This window comes from Moschus berezovskii, chromosome 8, assembly GCF_049115385.1.
Source record: "Moschus berezovskii isolate FMDL1 chromosome 8, NW_MosBer_1.0, whole genome shotgun sequence".
Classification (NCBI taxonomy): domain Eukaryota; kingdom Metazoa; phylum Chordata; class Mammalia; order Artiodactyla; family Moschidae; genus Moschus; species Moschus berezovskii.
Window position 1 is genome coordinate 61,570,036 of NC_142467.1, and position 18,109 is coordinate 61,588,144.

The 18,109-nt window shown below is 45.2% G+C and overlaps 1 protein-coding gene across 7 annotated transcripts in view; it reads left to right on the forward strand.

The window, feature by feature from the left end:
• The window catches only part of SIL1 (SIL1 nucleotide exchange factor), a 253,900-nt gene that overhangs the window by 65,485 nt on the left and 170,306 nt on the right, over positions 1 to 18,109 (forward strand). For all 7 annotated transcript variants that reach the window (XM_055431255.2, XM_055431252.2, XM_055431253.2 and 4 more), the window contains exon 3: positions 7,108 to 7,243. In XM_055431255.2, the coding sequence (XP_055287230.2) occupies positions 7,108 to 7,243 (136 nt within the window). The remainder of the gene's footprint in view (positions 1 to 7,107; positions 7,244 to 18,109) is intronic.

The window sequence follows — 18,109 nt, forward strand, 5'->3', positions numbered from 1 at the left end:
GAGCTTGCTCAAACTCATGTCCATTAGTTGGTGATGCCATCCAACCATCTCATCCTCTGTGTTCCCTTCTCCTGCTTCAATTTTTCCCAGCCTCAGGGTCCTTTCCAGTGAGTCGGTTCTTCGTATCAGGTGGCCACAAGTATTGGAGCTTCAGCATCAGTCCTTCCAGTGAATATTCAGGACTGATTTCCTTTAGGATTGACTGGTTTGATCTCCTTGCAGTCCAAGGGACTCTCAAGTGTCTTCTCCAACACCACAATTCAAAAGCATCATTTCTTCAACACTCAGGCTTCTTTATGGTCCAGCTTGCATGTCCATACATGTCTACTGAAAAAACCTTTGACTGTACTAACCTTTGTCGGTAAAGTAATGTCTTTCCTTTTTAATATACTGTCTAGGTTTGTCATAGCTTTTCTTCCAAGGAGCAAGTGTCTTTTAATTTCATGACTGCAGTCACCATCTGCAGTGATTTTGGAGCCCAAGAAAATAAACACTGTTACTGTTTCCATTGTATCCCCATCTATTTGCCATGAATTGTCAGGACTTGATGTCATTCTTTTCGTTTTTTGAATGATGAGTTTTAAGCCAGTTTTTTAACTCTCTTTCACTTTCTTCAAGAGTTCTGCCATAAGGGTGGTGTCATCTGTGTATCTGAGGTTATTGCTATTTCTCCCGGCAATCTTGATTCCAGCTTGTGCTTCATCCAGTATTTCGCATGATGTACTCTGCATATAAGTTAAATAAGCAGGGTGACAATATACAGCCTTGACGTACTCCTTTTCCTATTTGGAACCAGTCTGTTGTTCCATGTCCAGTTCTAACTTGCTTCTTGACTTGCATACAGGTTTCTTAGGAGGCAGGTCAGGTGGTCTGGTATTCCCATCTCTTTAAGAATTTTCCACAAGTTTGTTGTGATCCACACAGTCAAAGGCTTTAGCATGGTCAATGAAGCAGAAGTAGATGTTTTTCTGGGATTCTCTTGCTTTTTCTATGATCCAGCCAAGCGTTTTATTGTGTGCTTTTATATGTATTCTTACTTAATACCATCAAATGTTAAATAGACAACTAAGTTATTATCCTCATTTTGAGAAGGAGGAGAACTAAGAGATGCTAAGTAACTTGGCCAACATTATAAAGCTAGTTTGTGGCAGAGCTGAGAAGGTCAGGATTTTCCCCACGGACTGGGTTACTTGTGTGGTGAGCACCAAGACTGCTTCCTCTACTCCCCTCTTCCATTTCTGAGTCCTCTTTCCCTCTGTCCTTTTTTGCATGTTCTTTATCGTCTCCTTTTCATTAACCCAGACCTCATTACTGAGGGTTTCTGTCATGGAGAAAGGCAGGGGCAGAATGCCTGAGAAGGCCCTGAGCTTGGTCTGGCTGCGGGGTGTCCTGGCCCCATTTCCCTGGCCTGCCCCAGCAGCAGCCTGCCCTTGACCAGCTCCCAGTGCCCTCTCTTTCCTCTTTCTTGAGATGCCCTGACTGTCAACTCTCTGACAGTTTTACCCTCCCCTGGCCACCTTCCCCAACCCCAGGGGTCCTACTTAAATGTTGGTTAAAGTGCTGGAGGCTTTGGAACTGGAGGGCCTTGAAGTGCAAATGACAATTGTGATGAATTTAATAGCAATTCAGCTCAGCTAAGGTTCACCTCTGGCTCATGGCAAACTTCCACCTTCCCTCTGAAGTCATTTGTTTTCTCTCTGCCTTTCTCCCTACTTTGTGGAGCAGGAGAGAATGTACAGTTAGGAGTCACGAATCCTTTTGAGCTTTTAATGTTCTTTGACTAAGATCTTGTTGCTGTCATTTTTCTGGTCTCCTCTTCAAGGACAGTAAGACTGGAATCCCATTGGCCCCAGAGGGTGGGACTGGCCACAGCAGGAGGTTGGGGCTGGCTCTGACAAAGCTGGCCCAGAAAAGCACCCAAGTTGCCTGAGGGATTAGGGCTGTGTCCCCTTTAGCCCTCAGCTCTTGAGGATCTGGGTACTCCCCGTCATGAGCTTTAGCAGATGCACAATTAACAAAAGCATGCTGATGAATTTACTTAAGGACCGTGTGTTAGTAAGTCCCTTTTGGATAATAGTTCAACCAAATAGATGAGCTTTCAGAGCCATAATTATTCTGGCCCATTTATATTAGCTCTATTGAGCCTAGTCTCAGAAAAATGTTAATACTGACTTTCATCAGCAGAAGCTGCTTTTATCCTTATGTCTGTTCCTAAGCTGTATCCATTTGTCATAATCTTTCATCATGTGCTAAGTACAAGTAGGAATTGAAGCATCTTTTCTCTCATACCATAAAAATTGCTGCCCTGATGGCATTTAAAATCCAAATTATGCAGCCAGCCACCTTCACAACAGTGAAAATGGATGGTGGGGGAGATGGGAGTGGTCATGATCCTTTGTTCAGAGCCTGGAGTCTAGACAACTGCTCCTAGTGACCTGGAATTGTTCTCCCCAAGGGCATTTGTTACAGGTTAATGGCCACCCAGCAAAGGTTGGCTGTGTGTATCAGAATATGATCTGGAGCCATCCTCCCTTCCTGTCTCCTGCTGTGGCACCCCTCTGGGGCGTCACTTCTTAGGACCAGTGTGAATGCTAAAGGGATGTATTGTGTGGTATACTCACCTTCAAGAGATGGTAGAAGATGAGTGGGATAGTGGAACCCGGTATAAAGGAGCACAGAGCCCCAGTAAGCTCTCTTTTGCCTCCCACTTTGGCAGTTTGACCATTTCTGAGCTTTGTTTCTTCATGTATAAAACAGGGTTGTAAAACAGGCACCTCCCTCTTAAATTTTAGTGTAGATTAAATGTGATTATATATATAAAGCACCTAGAATTGAGACTGGCACTGTATGGCTAATGGATGGTCAATAAATGTCAGCTGTTATTTTTTAGTATGGGGTGGCTGCTTCCATTCTTTAATTTATGGCTCTGTCAGCCAGGCTCCTATCCCAAAATGTTGCCCCCTCAGTCTGTCTCTGTCACAACAGCAATCCACCTACCCTGAGAGGTTCATTTATTCTCTTAGATCTTGAAGGCTTTGGTCTTTAAGAATCTCTTATTCAGTTGCAAGTGTAAGGAAGTGTATCATGGTAAGCTGTTGTCAGTTAACACCTTAGCTGGGATTTCTTGCCATTTCAGAGGAAATTGGTATTTACAGTATTGATGGCAGAGAGAAGAGAGAATTCAGCATTGAAAGGAGCCCTGAAAAGCCAACTGAGAGGGCACCAGAGCATGAGATTTACTTCAGAGCTGACCACGGGCTGGCTGGCTTCCCTCACCTCTCGGTCTTTTTCTCCTGTTTCGGACCCTGCTGGAGCAGAGGGAGGGTCATTGCTTTCTCTGCGACTGTGTTTTGCACCTTGTCCATTAAAGGGCAGGGGCTGTGCTGGTAAATGTACTGGGGTGATCTCATCCCCCCGCCGCTTGCTTCCCTTAGCATCCAAGGCACAACCGATAGAACACTTGACTAAGAACAGAAATATAGAAGTGAGTCAGGATTCAGGCAGTCCTGGACTTAAATCTCTGCTCTTCTCTCAGCAGTGTGGTTTTGCACAGGTCCTGTGTGTGTAAAATGGGATTAAAAGTGTGTGTTTCATAGGTGAAACTTGGACGAGTTGTGCGGGATGGAAGGCACTTAGACCAGTGCTGGGCCTGTGGGTAGGGGCTTCATAAATGGTAGCTGCTCTTTTCCTTACAACCCCATCTCCATAACGCTGCTTTTCCTGAAAACCTTTTCTGGAATTCCACCTTCGAAGTGACTTTCTAGCCTGTAGCATGTTCGTGTGACCATGCCACCCTCAGTGATTGCTGAAGTCACTCAGAGCCAGATTTGGTGAACAGGGTGTGTTGATAAGACAAGCACCAAATTTTTGTCACCTCTACTAAAAACAGGTGAACTGTAAAATAATGGCAGATTGTGAGAGAGAGAGAGAGAGTGTGTGTGTGTGTGTAGCTTAAAATATGGTTCAAAGATGATACCAAGAGAAAACTTAAAAAAACATTTTGAGCAGTGATGGGATTGTTGGAAAAAGGGGTTTCCCAAAGCTTCAAGTATGTGTCTCGGTGGTTCATATCTTGTTGTAATCCTTCTTCTTGAACCTACTCTGTTAGTCTCATTAAAGATCTAGGGAAAAGCGCTTTCTTAGCCTCTACTCATCGAAATGAACACTAGCCTTGCCTAGATTTTGAAGGGTCATATTTTCATCATCACCATTACCCTTGCCTCTTTCTTTCTGCTTCTTTTGATGTTGAGGATTTGGTTAGTTGATTATGGTTATACCTGCTAGGATTTAACCTGGCTGCTGCTGCTGCTGCTAAGTCACTTCAGTCGTGTCCGACTCTGTGTGACCCCATAGACGGAAGCCCACTAGGCTCCCCCATCCCTGGGATTCTCCAGGCAAGAACACTGGAAATAGTACACTAAAGCAAGAGTTGTAATGTAAAGCTTAGAGATGTTTAGTTTGACCCTCTTTGTGTTCTAAAAGTAAGAAATATCAGAGAAAAATATGGATTTCTGTTTCTCACCAAGTTGAATGCCTTCATGGCAGTGGCAACTGAGTAACAGCTATGTTTCTTGGTCAAGGCAGGAGGACTTCAGTTTTCACAGTTCCACTGCTCCTAGTTGTTTTTACACTGGGCATACAGCACATTTACATCCGTCCCTGCCTGGTTTCTGGAGGTATTTAATCCACATATTTCAGAGGTAAGTATTATTAATGGTCTTCTAGCCCTGCGGTCTAGTGTATGGCACTTTGGGCAGAGACTGACCAGCATGGCTGGGCCCTGGAATATATAGGCTCCAGGTACTTAGTGGACAAGGTGGTCTTTGTTCTGGAGTTTGGGGCTAGTTCCTGGCTGTCAGCAAACTCTTTGGTCTTGTCTCCAAAAGATACACCTGCCTGTAGGAGGAAGCGCTTCTTTCATTCCTTTGTTGTGTGATTACAGACTAAACCTTGGGCTGGGCAAGGGGTATATACAGTGGTGAAAAAGATTGACACAGTGCCTGCCCTCAGGAAACTCAGCTGTTGGAAGTGTGATGTCCATGCCCTCAGAATGTAGGGAGCTTCCTGCCAGTCTGTCTTCTCATTAGTCTCACATACACCTACTCTTCTGTTGCTAGTTTTTCTTTTGAGCTCAGATTTGTGCAGACTTCAAGTTGAAAGGGTAGGAAGAGTTTGAGGGACCAGGCTGCAGAGGTGACCACAACCCCAAACTGACCTGCCTGAGTGAAGCCATTTTGTGTAGTCCATGCTGGATGTCACAGCTCAGACTCATCTAACTTGCCCCTACGTATGACTCCCTTTACGAGTAATAGGTGTAATGGCTACTGTGTAGCCAGGGCTAGTGGTTTACAGGGTAATACTACTTCTAACATATGAGAGAGATGTTATTTCCTCTTTACAAATGTAGAAACTGAAGCTTAAAAGTTAAGTAACTTTTCCTGGAGTCAAAAGCAACTTGGAATTGAACTTTGGGTTACCTGAAGCAGAGCTTCGGTTTTAAACCACGATTCTATCTTCGGTGTGTCTCGTTACTTGTAACATGATTTAAGTACCTTTTCTTGTCCAAGCTGACTCATTTGAAAAGACCCTGATGCTGGGAAAGATTGAGGGCAGGAGGAGAAGGGGATGACAGAGGATGCGATGGTTGGATGGCATCACCGACTCAATGGACATGGGTTTGGGTAAACTCCGAGAGTTGGTGATGGACAGGGAGGCCTGGCATGCTGTGATTCATGGTGTTGCAAAGAGTCGGACACGACTAAGTGACTGAACTGATCTTGTCCAAGATAATTTTCCTTACTGGTCCTTAGGAAGATCTGAAATTCTTCCACCTGAATCTCATGTTTTTATTTCTTGTTAAAATGTAAAAATCCTTGGAGGGGCTTTACATTGTCATCATCAACACCTTAATCCCTTAATCTTTCCTCTGTCAGCTAGTTAAAGATCAGGACCTAAGGGACCCAGGGAGGTTCCTATCTGGACCTCGGGCACTGCTTGAAAGAGATGGCATTGTTACCTCCCATGTAGGATTAAAGTTGTTTGGGAGACCAAAATGAGATCTACATAAAGTACCTAGCACAAGTTTGGGTTCATAGGAGGAATCCATGAAAAATACTCTTAGGGCAAGAACTGGGAGGTGGGAGTGCTGAAATAATCTTCCAGTGTGCTAATGTGGGTCCTTCTTTGCCCTCCCAGATATAACTTCTCAGAGCTCTGGAACCCTCTGGTTCCAGTTTCCTGAGGCCTTACTGCTTTTTTATACACAAACAGGTTTAAAAATGGGACAGGAAGGATGGGAGGCTGGGAAGGAATAAAATGAATAATACTTTGTATTTATATTACATCTTTCTCTCCTGAGCTCAAAGTGCTCAACAGACACCATCTCATTAATCCTCCATACTCTCCCTGGGGTGGAAGGAAACAGGCTTTAAGAAGAAGTTCCCAGCCTGGGCATCTTCCTCCTTTAGCTCAGCTGTACTTGTGCCTTCCCACTTTCACCCCTTCCTCCATTCATTGGAATGTCCCAAGAGGTCATGTATGCCCCATAGGTACCCTGGGGAATTAAGGTACCCAGGCCCTTACTCTGCCCTGCTGGGTGGCTTAGGAATTAATTGGGCTTTAGTTGCCAGCTTTTGTACATCTGAGTTGACCGTTTGAGGCCTTAACTGTTCTATTTAGTTGTATGCTTTTTCTTCTATAAATGTATTTAGTTTTTAATTATAAGAGTAATAGAAATTTTAAACATCAAACAGTATAGGAGCTTATCAAGTAGAAAGTTATTGTCTCCCTGGGTCTCCTGTTGTCTCATTTTGTCGACCCCTCTCCACAGTATGTTCCCTTAAACCCCTCATGATAGTGTGGAACCTTCTGGACTTTTTAAACAGTGCATATACAAAAGTGCCATATACACACAACACATGCTGTGTTAATTTAATCATATCACCTCAGTTATACTGGTTCTGAGACTAATCTTGTGAAAGGTCCAAACATGGGTAGGGAGGGCAGGAAACACAAGGAGGAGGAGAGTGTACTCCCCCTGGCCGTTTCCTTTCTGCTTGCTTGCTATCCAGCTGTGGTGGTTCATGCCCTGTTTTCCTTTTTCTGAAGGAATTTGCACTGACCAACCCAGAGAAGAGCAGCACCAAAGAAACAGAGAGAAAGGAAACCATAGCAGAGGAGGAGCTGGAACCCAAGATTCTGGAGGTGTTCCACCCAACCCATGAGTGGCAGGCACTTCGTCCAGGTACCAAGCCCAGCCCTGTCTCCAGGAAACACACTTGAAATTCAAAATGTGCATGTCCTTTGTCCCCATAGGGCTGTTTTGAAGGAGCAGCCCCTCTCTGGCTTCCTCAGAGGGGAGTAGTGGTGGCTGCTGCTGCAGGACTCAGGGACCTTCATGTTCCTGCAGAACAGAGATTGCCGCGACAGAGTGCCCTGGAAGGCAGGGAGGTGGTGGGTGGCCGAGCTTTCTGAGCAAATGATTGAAAACTTTCTTTCCTTACACTTCTGAAGTGCAGGAGAGGCAGTGACATGTGCCTCACTCTGCAAATGCTATTTTGGGCTCTGTTGCTCGGCTCAGTGCTGCTGAAATATTGTTCATGGGAGAGTCCTGAGCACTGGTGCAGGGTAGGAGTTTTCTATTGTTAAAGGAGCCTGTGCCAAGAAACAGGGGCTGATCTTGGCCTGGTTTTTGAACGGAGCATCCTCAGAAGGGATAACTTTCGAACCCTTTTATGGCCCTGGGCCCAGGGATTAAAATAATAATGAAATAAGCCAGCAGCTGTGGTGTTTACCATATTCAGATACTGTGCTAGGTGCTTCATGTGCATAGCTTGTTCAGTCTTCACAATAATAGGAGCTATTATTGTCTTTCTTTTCAGATGAAAACATTGAGGTTCAGAGAGAGTAGGTGACTTGACCTATGTCATTCAGCTAACTTGTCCAACGTCATTGACCCCAGCCTGGACTCACCTTCCTCCCACTTGTCCTCTGCTGGAGCCCGACTGGGCCTAGTCTCAGGAATAGGCTATTTGTGTTCTGCACTGTTGCAGTGGGATGACAAGCCCTGGCAGCTGCCAGAGCACACTTTCGTCAACTCCTTGCCGATATTCATCACCATGTTCTCACTGCTGCATTGCTGCTGTGCTGGGCAGGGGCAGCGTTTGCGCTGCCAGCCAACTTTCTGATAGCAGTATCGCCCCTGCTGGGCTTGAGTGCAGGTAGTTACTGCCACAGAAAAGTGATGAACCACCAGGGACCAAGTAGGTGCTAATAGTGTTGGGCAGAGGGAGATTTTAGGGGCAGAGGTACTGGGCTCAGCAAATTCAACTTCTGGCTGCTTTCCTCCACCTTCCCTGAGAACTGAGCCCCCTGTTCTCTGAGGACTAAAACTAGAGGGACTCTCAGGGTGTGGAAAGTGGAGGATATGGGTTATATTCATTGATTTTATGTGATTAAAAGTGCTTATACCACTTTTGACCAGGCAAGTGCCTGGAGCACATGGAAGTCAGTGTCCCTACCCCTACCCTCTTTTCCTGCAGCGCTCTTTAAGGCCCCAGTCCCCGATGCAGATCAAGCCTGAAAGTTCTGACCCAGGGCCCTTGCCCAGCCTCTGGGCAGTGGGGTTGCTGATAATGGTTAAACAAAAGAACCTCTCTTTATATCATTGGGGAGGGAGGGCCAGCGCCTATGTGACAAGGGCAGGCTGAGTGCTCTAAGCATCTCTTGGAGAGTTAGAGTGGAGTACTAATTTTTACATTTAACTTGTTGCCCCATTGACATCATCATCCTCTGCCTTCTAGTTTCTTAAGGCTCCTTATAAATTGTTCTGCCCCAAGTTTCCTTGAAGCCACTCCAAAGGCTCGTGAATTGTGTTTGAGCACAGACACTCAGGCCCCACAGCTCTGAGGGCAAAGCAAGTCTAGTTCCAGTTGTGCTTGCCCTGTATTCCAAAAATGTTTTCATTTCACTTACACTCACCGCTCCCCCAGAGCAGGACCAGTGAGGGGAGGAGGGAAGGTGAGAGATTTGCTTTGGCCTCAGGGTTTGATGTGTGATGATTGAGAGGTACTGTCGAGGCAGATAAGACTCTCTTCAAGATGTTCTGTGTGTACATTGAGAAGGTTTTTATATGTATGTTTGTTGGTAGGAGGTTGACATCTCGGGGGTCTGTATGGGTAGCTGGCATTTACCTTTAATCAGTATATTTAATCCGCCATATTCTAAATGCTACCTGGGAACTTCCATCACAGCTACTGAATGGTTAAAAGGGATGTAACTAGTCCTGGAATGAGTAGACAGTATGAGGAGGTAGTACAATTTATTAATAGTGGTAAAGAGCACAGACTTTAGACTGAGCCAGTCCTGGATTCAAATCCTAGGTTTACTGCTGAGGGGATCTTGGGCAAGTCACTGAATCCATCAGTTCCCCAATTGGTGATGTGGGAGAAATGTCCTGTCCGCCTCCTGCAGAGGCTATTCTGAGGATTTCTAACATGAAGACATAACCCGGTACATAGCAGTTCTGATTTTAAATGGCAAATTCTCTGTTTGCGCCACCCCTTTAACTTGATTGTGAAATTGGATGCCAGTGGGTATGCATGAGTGTGTAACCTTCCTGTCCTCTCTGGCTTTAGATGGGGAAGGGAACTTATGGTGACAGGGAAAGATTTCCATGGTCATTGGAATGTTCTTTCCTTCCAGGATGATTTTTGGTAAGGGAGCATAATGGGTTAGCACAGCATTTCCTGTGTAAGAGCTAGGACGTGGCATAGGAAGATGGTGAAATATCTTTGGGGGGAGAATGGCAGAATGGCTAGTTTATGTTGACAGTTATTGACTTCAGTTCAGTACCTTCTGTCTCCTTCGGTCTCTGAAGGTAGGACCTCATCTGTGTTGTCCTCAGGTCTCCAAGGAGGAGTTACTGGGCTACACGGTCTGGGCTCATTTGAAGGCAGATATCCTGCCTGCTGTAGCCTGGAATATCAGGGCACCAACCTGTAACTTCATGAACCTTCCTACCAGGCCAGGTGGGAATTGGGCCCCAGCCACCCTGCCCTGAGCAGCTGCAGGTCACTCCCCTGAAGTCTCCCTGCCTTGTTATTACTGTCAGCATCCTTGCTGTGAGTTACTTGTTCCTGGAAGTGATTTTCCTGTCTCTCTCTCTCTCTCGGTTTATTTTGGGATCTGTCATACCTTACGGAGGCACAGCAAGCATTTGAGTGTGGATTCAGCATCAGCTGTTCACAAGCAAGCAGAGGAAAGCTGTTTGCTGGCAGGTCCTGTGGGTTCTGGGCAAGGAACTCAGAAATTTGTCCTAAGGCTAAGCACCCATGAACCCCAGGCTTTGTGCCTGTGTACTTGTTATTAGAGAAAACTGGTCACAGCCAGATATGGTGGGCCTTCTGCTCCTTGGGCATTTTCTGCGATCCTACTTTGTGCCAAGCACTGTACTGGTAGCCAGAGACAGATAATAGCTCACATTTACTGAGCATTCCCTGTGCCAGGCATCTTTTGAGAGTAGGTGCTATAACTACCTTCATTTTTATAGACAAAATTGAGTCTCAAGAGAAGTGACTTAGCCAAACGACCAAGTGATAGAGGCAGAATTCAGATCTAGCTTTGTTTGGCTGTAAGCCTAACCTCTACCACTGTACCATACTGTCTTTCTGGGTAACAAATGAGACATGACCCCTGCCTTCCAGTAGTTCATAGTCTCATAGAGGATACAGAGAGAAAATGGCATTGCAGTGTTTTGAGTGACCTGTAGAAAGTGCCTGGTGCTCAATGAGGGTACAAAGGAGGGTGTGGGGAGGCCAGGCCAGGGCCTTCTCTCTATCCCTGAGATTTTGGTGGAGCTTTGAGTCAAATTTTATGATGCTAAACCTCCAAACCCACTTTCAGTTCTCTTTTTGAGCTCTGTAGCCTTGTCAGGTTGATGAGAATCTCTGAATCTTAGTTTCCTCATCTGAAAACAGGGATGAAAATACCTACTTCACAGAGATGGTGTGAGACTGAAACAAGATTAACATATGTAGAATGTTTCACACAGGGCCTGGCACGTAGGAAATATTCAATAAATGGCTATAGTTGTCATTTTAAAAATATACCTTTGCTGCTGCCTTCCTTTCCTTGGGACCTGAAGGAAAAGTGGAGGCGATGAGGCTGTCTGAGCAAAGTCCTCTCTTGTTCTGCCTGTTACCAGCGCCGTACGTTGGTCCCATATGGACTCATGGAAGCTTAGACCTGGGGATTCTTATTGACCTGAAGTGACTTCCAGGATCTGAAATGCTGTGTGAGGGCCTCTGAAATATTGTCATTAGTACAAAGAGCCACTTGATGGGAGCACGCAGGAAGCCTGTGCAGGAACACATTCATGTGAGGGGGTATAAAAAAAATCTAAATCATCAACAACTGATGAGAGCAATCCAAGAATTACAGAGCACCAGCCATCTGGTCAGATCATTTCAGTCTGCGTGAGCGATAGGAGGGAATTGAATTTTAAACACCTCATTTATGGTACACCAACTACTCTCTTGCAAGCATTTAAGGGAGGAGTCTGATTTCCTGCAGGCTCTGGACATCTGTCTGAAGGAACACCTGACTCTGGTCTGGGTGACGGTGGGATTCTCTCTCTGAGGTCTTCTGCCCCTTGCAGCTTAGAAGAGGCCGTGTGATCTTCCAGTCCTCGGATCCCAACTGCATATCCAGTAATTCAATTGAGACACTATCTAGCTGGAGTTAGTGTCAGATCCCAGTTAAAGGACTCAGTCCCACTGCCTCTAATTGAGATGCTAGTCGTGAGTCCCGGACTACTGGCCTTGGACTGACCAGCTATAAATTGGAGATTCCCAGAATTCCCTCCTCAAGTTTACTAGAACAGCTCACAGAACTCAAGAAAACATTTTACTCATGTTTACTGGTTTATTATAATGGATACAACTCGGAGTAGCCAGGTGTATGAGATGCATAGAAGGTATGGTCGCTAAGGTGTAGAGCTTTCCTGCCCTCTCTGGGCACACTACCTTCTCAGTACTTCTGAGGTTCACCAGTCAGAAGCTGTTGAAAGCCCTCCAGGAGCTTTTATGGAGTTTTTGTTATTAGGTGTGATTGATTTAGGTGGCCAGAGTCATCGGCCATTGGAGCTTGAACTCAATCTCCAGCCCCGCTTCCCTCCCTGAAAGTTCCTACTTAGTTTAGGGGCTAAAAGTTCCTACTGTCTAATCAAGCCTTCATCTTTCTGGTGACCTGCCCCCATCTTGGAAATTACCTAATTCTACCCCTGGTCTCTCACCGGGGTCATTTCAGAAACCAGGGATAAAGACCAGATTATTTTTTTTAAATACCTCAGGCTATGATTGAGGTAGGACTAAGGGGCACAGCTCTGGTGCCTTCTGCCACCTATCCAGCTCTGTGATTGGGAAGCGGGTAACCCTCCCTTTCTCCCCTAGTCAGGAGGATCTTCTTTTTGGGTTATTTCATTCCCCAGGATGGTCCGCAAGAGTTTGACCTGTGTGTGCCCTGTCATTTGCACATAGGCACGCACACATCTCGAGGTCCATGAGTAGTGGGTGAGAGTAGGAGTATTGGTTAAGGGCCGTTCATACCTCAGCTCCTCTGGCTCAGGAGAGTGAGGCAGTCAGGACTTCTTGGCTGCCACCAGGAGCTAATGGCCTGTGGGAGGGCTCTAGCAGGGGAACTCTGTTGGATGATCTTTCACCTGGCTCAAGAGCAGTGCTGGAAATGTAGAGCAAGGGCTGGGTGGAGGAAGCTGTGTGGTTTCTGTGTGGTGTCTTGGTAATGTGTCTCCTCTCTTAAACACAAGTTGCTGTCTCTAACAACATTTGAGGATGATGTGTTCAACAGAGCTTATCTTTGGTGCTACCTCCTTCTGCACAGTGCCTTCCTCCCCTACTTTGAAACTTTTCAAGTCTTCAGGAGATTTCCTTCAGAACTTCATTTATCCCTTTCCTATCTATACTTCTAATCCATCCTCCCCTATTACTGCCACCTCCCTAGCCTTTGTTAAGTGTCTCCACTGTGAGCATCTCCTTTATTGCTCAGGGCATAGCAGGATGCCAGGTCTCTTGAGGCCTGTAGGAGCAGTGTCGGAGGCTCCAAAATACCCTGTACTGGGAGAGAAAATGATGGTGGGCTACAATACATGTAGTCCCCACCAGGCTCCATAAGGACAGTTTAGAGCTGTTCATTTCAGAGAGTCACCATTTCCCATATGTGAACTTCTTCCAGCATGGCTGACTGCTGCTCCAGTAGCAGTCAAATTCCACATCCTGCTGGCAAAGCAGGTAGAGGCCAGGGCAGGAAGGCCTGTGACCTCCATGGTAGCCACTGCCAAGGCTAGAGGCCACTTTGAGACTAGCTGGCTGAGCACTGTGCTGTAGAGATGCCCAGAGCATCTCTGCCTGGGCTTTGCCTTTAAGTACAAAAGTATGAATGGGGCAGGCCAGGGTCCAGTTTGCATTCTGTGGACTTAAGGGGTGATAAAGAGCAACTGTTGGATATCCACTTTCTAACAAGCGTTTGTATGCTTAATGCTCACCCTAGGCCCTTATTCTCCTCCTCTTCTTTTTCCTCCATCTACCTGATCTCTTTGAGGCTTAACAAAGAATCCTTACAGTTGTGCAGCCTCACCTTTCAAAGATCGAGGACCCCTCTCCCCCAAAACTGGCTAAAATAAAAAGACTGGAGTAGGGATAGTGGAAAACTAGTTGCCAGAACTAGTCCCAGCCCTTATACCCAGGGGTTGATTTTAATTCAGAGAATCTCTGTAGCCTCGACTTCCCTTCTTTCTCTCATATTGACCTCACTTGACTGGCTAAGACTGTCTAGGCCATCTCCAAGATTGGGATTAACCACGGTTGGGCATAGCTCTCGAGGATCAGCCTGGAGCTGAAATCAAAGACCCTCTTCCAGAGCTTTTTCCATTCTTAGCTTTGGCACAGTATTGAAGTTAGGAATTGGTTGATAACTTGAGATAATATTTGATTAAGTTGAGAAGAGGACAGGTAGGGAGCAGGAGTGAAGAGGGGATGACATGAACTCTCTCTCTAAATGTGAAACTATATTGATCTAGTTGGAGAGGCAGGGATGTGTAGGAGAATAATGGGACCTTCTGTTAGGTAGGGGGTGGTGGGAGAAAATAGAGTTGAAATACAGTAGATCTGACTATGTGAAAATAAGTGTGTAGTTTAGTCCCTTCAGGGCTATGCTGTGAATGGGAGTTGAGGAAATTAAGAAGGGTGATATAAACTCCTGGGTTTGGGGGTTTGAAAATAAGTTGAAGAAGAGAATGAAAATAGTAACTTCAGAGACAGCCATACCAAAACATTTATTTCTCATTACACTTGTTGAACACTATTTATAATGTTCCAGGTACAGTGCTTGATGTCGGAGATACCATTGTGGGCATTAAACAGAGGCTTGCCTGCTTGGGCTTATGGTGTAGGAAGATCCCAGACAGGTATATAATGCTATGAGGATACAGAGGTGTGGCCTTAAGGAGCATCTTCCCAGAGGCAGCGTCACTGAAGCTGAATGGAGAGAACTTTTGTGTATGTTGGAAGGCAAAGGGGAAAGAAGGCGCTGTTGACAGGGATTTGAAATCCCATAGAGCAGATCATTGTTGAGACAAAGTTGTTTAGGTGGCCGGCGGAAAGTCTTGGCCTCATGAATGTGATGAACTTGGACAAAAACAAGGAAAAGTGGGAGAGCTATAGAGGGAGATTGAGGAAGCTTCCAATAGATGTCTGGTTATCTGAGTCTAGACACGGGTGAGCCTTTTACCTTGGATGATGCATGAGAAGGTCTTGATTGGGTGCTTAAGGAATGGAGAGGTAAAGGAAGAACCACTGTGAAGAAGCTATTTAGACAGTCAAGAGGTCAGAACTAAGCATTGCCCAGCATCAGGGCCCAGTTGACATCTGATAGCCGGACTTTGTGGTGGTCTGGGCCCAGTGGGTTTGGCCACGTTCTAGAGAAATGTGAGCCTTGGGTAGTGAACAGCTGGAGTGTGAGGAATGATGTAAGGAGATTTGTTGGATTGTCTTTGGGATGGATTAGAGAGAGACCTTTGTTTGACTGACCTATGGGGCAAGCTGGAGAGCATTGGTGGAAGCTTTTCTGAACCTACTCCAACCTCCCCTCTTCTGAAACAGGAATTATCAAGACTCTTAGAAGTTCTCAAGGCCAGAGTTGGGGTGGTATCCCACTGGTTACTGATTTTCTAGGCAGGCGTGAAAATAACCTAAATGAAGCAGAGCTTGTGTACAAGCTCTGTAAGCCTTGTGTTCCTTGTATTCTGATCAGGCTGGTTTTGTTTCTGTCCATGTTGTGTTTTGCTTTGTTACTTTTCATAGACTGGGAGGTTGTTGATCTTGCCTTATTTCCTATAATATGTTGATTTGAGACAAACAGATTGATTTGTATTTTAATTTGTTTAGTTCTCAGAATAGTGTGTTTATGGTTTGTATAATGCAGTTGTTTGAGAGGACAGAATCATTCCTTTGAATTAAAAAGTTTTCATATTTGATTACCTGTGGCCATAATTGGGCTTCCTTGGTGGCTCAGACGGTACATAATTAGTTTATCTGGGCAGAGGTGGTGAGTTTTTATGAGTAGCAATATGATCTTTTTGTCGAGTGTTTTTTTTTTTTTGGTCTGGGGGGAAAACACTACCCCCATCCTCTACTGAAAGCAGCCCTATAAATATTGTATAAGCATCGTCTTGTTAATCTTCATTCTGTCATCCTGGTTTTGCCAAGTCAGGCTTTTGGACAGAGAATGAGAAAGTTATTTAGTTTCTCACGGCCAAGAATGACTGAGGCAGAATAGGACCCAGGAGCTCTAGTCTAGCTGATGGGGAAGGGAGGAAAACCAGTGCTTTGGGGCCTTGGTGCTTTGTGTATGTTATTTGAGGGAGACTTCCAGTAAAAAAAAAACAAAACAAAACACTTCCTGTAAAGAAGTGTTTATCTCTTCTCTTGGTCTCTTGGAGCCTGTAGTTGGCCAGTGAAGGGGCCTCAGGTCCCATTGCCCTTCCCAGGAATTTTTTCTTTCTTCTGAAGATAGAAACTGTAGGATCACTGCTTGAAAGTAGCGCTGTTTCAAGTCTCTGTGGGAACAAAATAATGTGAATTTTGGAGGCTGTTGATATTGAGAGGGGGAATTATTCAAGAGGATGAAGAATTATTCAAGCTGCTCCATGTTTATTTCCTAGGTTAGATCTTAGGGGTCGATCCAGATGTTCCATAAACACAGTGGAGTAAGTAGCCCTGTGTGCAGTGTGATTGGAGGGCTATTAGCTGGCTTTAGATTCCCACTGGGTTAGACTGCAGATGGAGAGGGTGGAGGGATTGTTCCCTAAAGACCATTAGCTTTTCAGCTTTCAATATTTGATCAAAATAGCTCGCTGAGGATACCTTGGAGTTAGATATAAAATGGTAGACTTCAAAGGAGAGGAGCTCTTTCTTGCACAAAGCTGGCAGTAATAAGAGTAGCCAAATGCAATGTCTGATTTACAGGAACCTAAGTGATGGGGTTAGTTGCCTTTTGAGGGGGTGAAGGAAAGTGGGGAGACGTAAGAGAAAGGCAAATCAAAGGACGGCTGAGTCTTCTCACATGTTTACTGATGTCATTTAACCCTGCTTATGCATGTCAGTGGAAGTCTTGGCTCTATAGTGACTGAATTTGAACCAAATTCTCTCTTTCTCTGTCTTTCCCTCCCTTTTCATGCTCTCAGCTCTTCCTCCCTCACTGCCTGCCTTCTTTGCATTCTTTTCTCCCCTTGCTGTAATGGCCTCTACCTGCAGCTGAGAGTCAGGTGGCAGGGGTGGATAGCTGTGCGGGTGTGTAGTTGGGGGGAGTATTTTCTCAGTTCTCTTAGCATCAAAGAAATGACTTCCAAGCCGATCCTTTCAGCCATGTATTTCACTGATTAGTCAGAACAAGAGGAAAAACACATTGTCATTGCCAGAGAGGGGGTTTGGGAAAAATCAAGTTTGTGTAACTGAATGATCTAAAGTCATAATCATTAAGAGCAAATCCTGGAGTGTAGCTAGAGTTCTTCCCAGCCCGACTCCTATAGCTGTGTCCCTTGACGCTCTACCCTGTGTTACACCAATGAGTTGTGCTTTAACTTTCCCAGAGAACCTGATGCTAAAGAGAAGGCTTGTGTCAACTTGTGTTTCCCATCATTGGATATCTCTGGACATGACATGGAAAAGAAGCAACCCCCAAAGATTTCTCTTTTATCCTTTGACTGCAATGTCTTGATGTATTTGCAAAGGCCTTTGGAAGAGAGTTCTCTTGATTCTAGCATACCTACGTGTTTGTATGTTTCACTCTTTCCTGGTACTGGTCAAGGGTGAGGTCTCAGGAGAACACTGGCCTCTTCTTTGTCCTTAGGTCAGGAAGATGCTTCCTGTGAAGAGAAGGAAATTTCTAGTTGTATGGACATAACTTAGAAATTAAAGTGGATAGTTTATCTCCCTTGGAAAAAAGACAGAAACCTAGAATGCTCTCTTCAAAGAGATGGGTCCTGTGGGGAAGGAGTTGCCAGAGGGCAACGTCCAGCCTGTATTTTGGCATCTGGTTGTTGTCACAGTGCCTTGAAATTAGCAGACAGCAGAGAGTTGCAGAGTCTCTCTACCCAGGTTCAACTGTGCCTTGAACAGCTGGGTAACCTTGGGCCAGTTATTTAATTCCACTAAAGGCTGATGAAATATCCTGTAGTGAAATATCATTTGTAAAATAGGGATAGTAATAATTCCTACTTCAGAGGATTGTTGTAAGTGGGTAAATAAGGGAAGTACAGAAGTGTTTACGATAGTGCCAGGTGTATGAAAAAGTGAAAGTGTTAGTTGCTTAATCATGTCTGACTCTATGCAACCCCAAGAACTGTAACCTGCTAGGCTCCTCTGTCCATTGAATTCTCCAAGCAAGAATAGTACTAGAGTAGGTAGCCATTCCCTTCTCCAGGGGATCTTCCCAACCCAGGGATCAAATCTTGGTCTCCCACATTGCAGGCAGATTCTTTACCACCTGAGCCATTGTGTAAGCCCAGTGCTAAGAGTATAGGAATAGCTTAATAAAT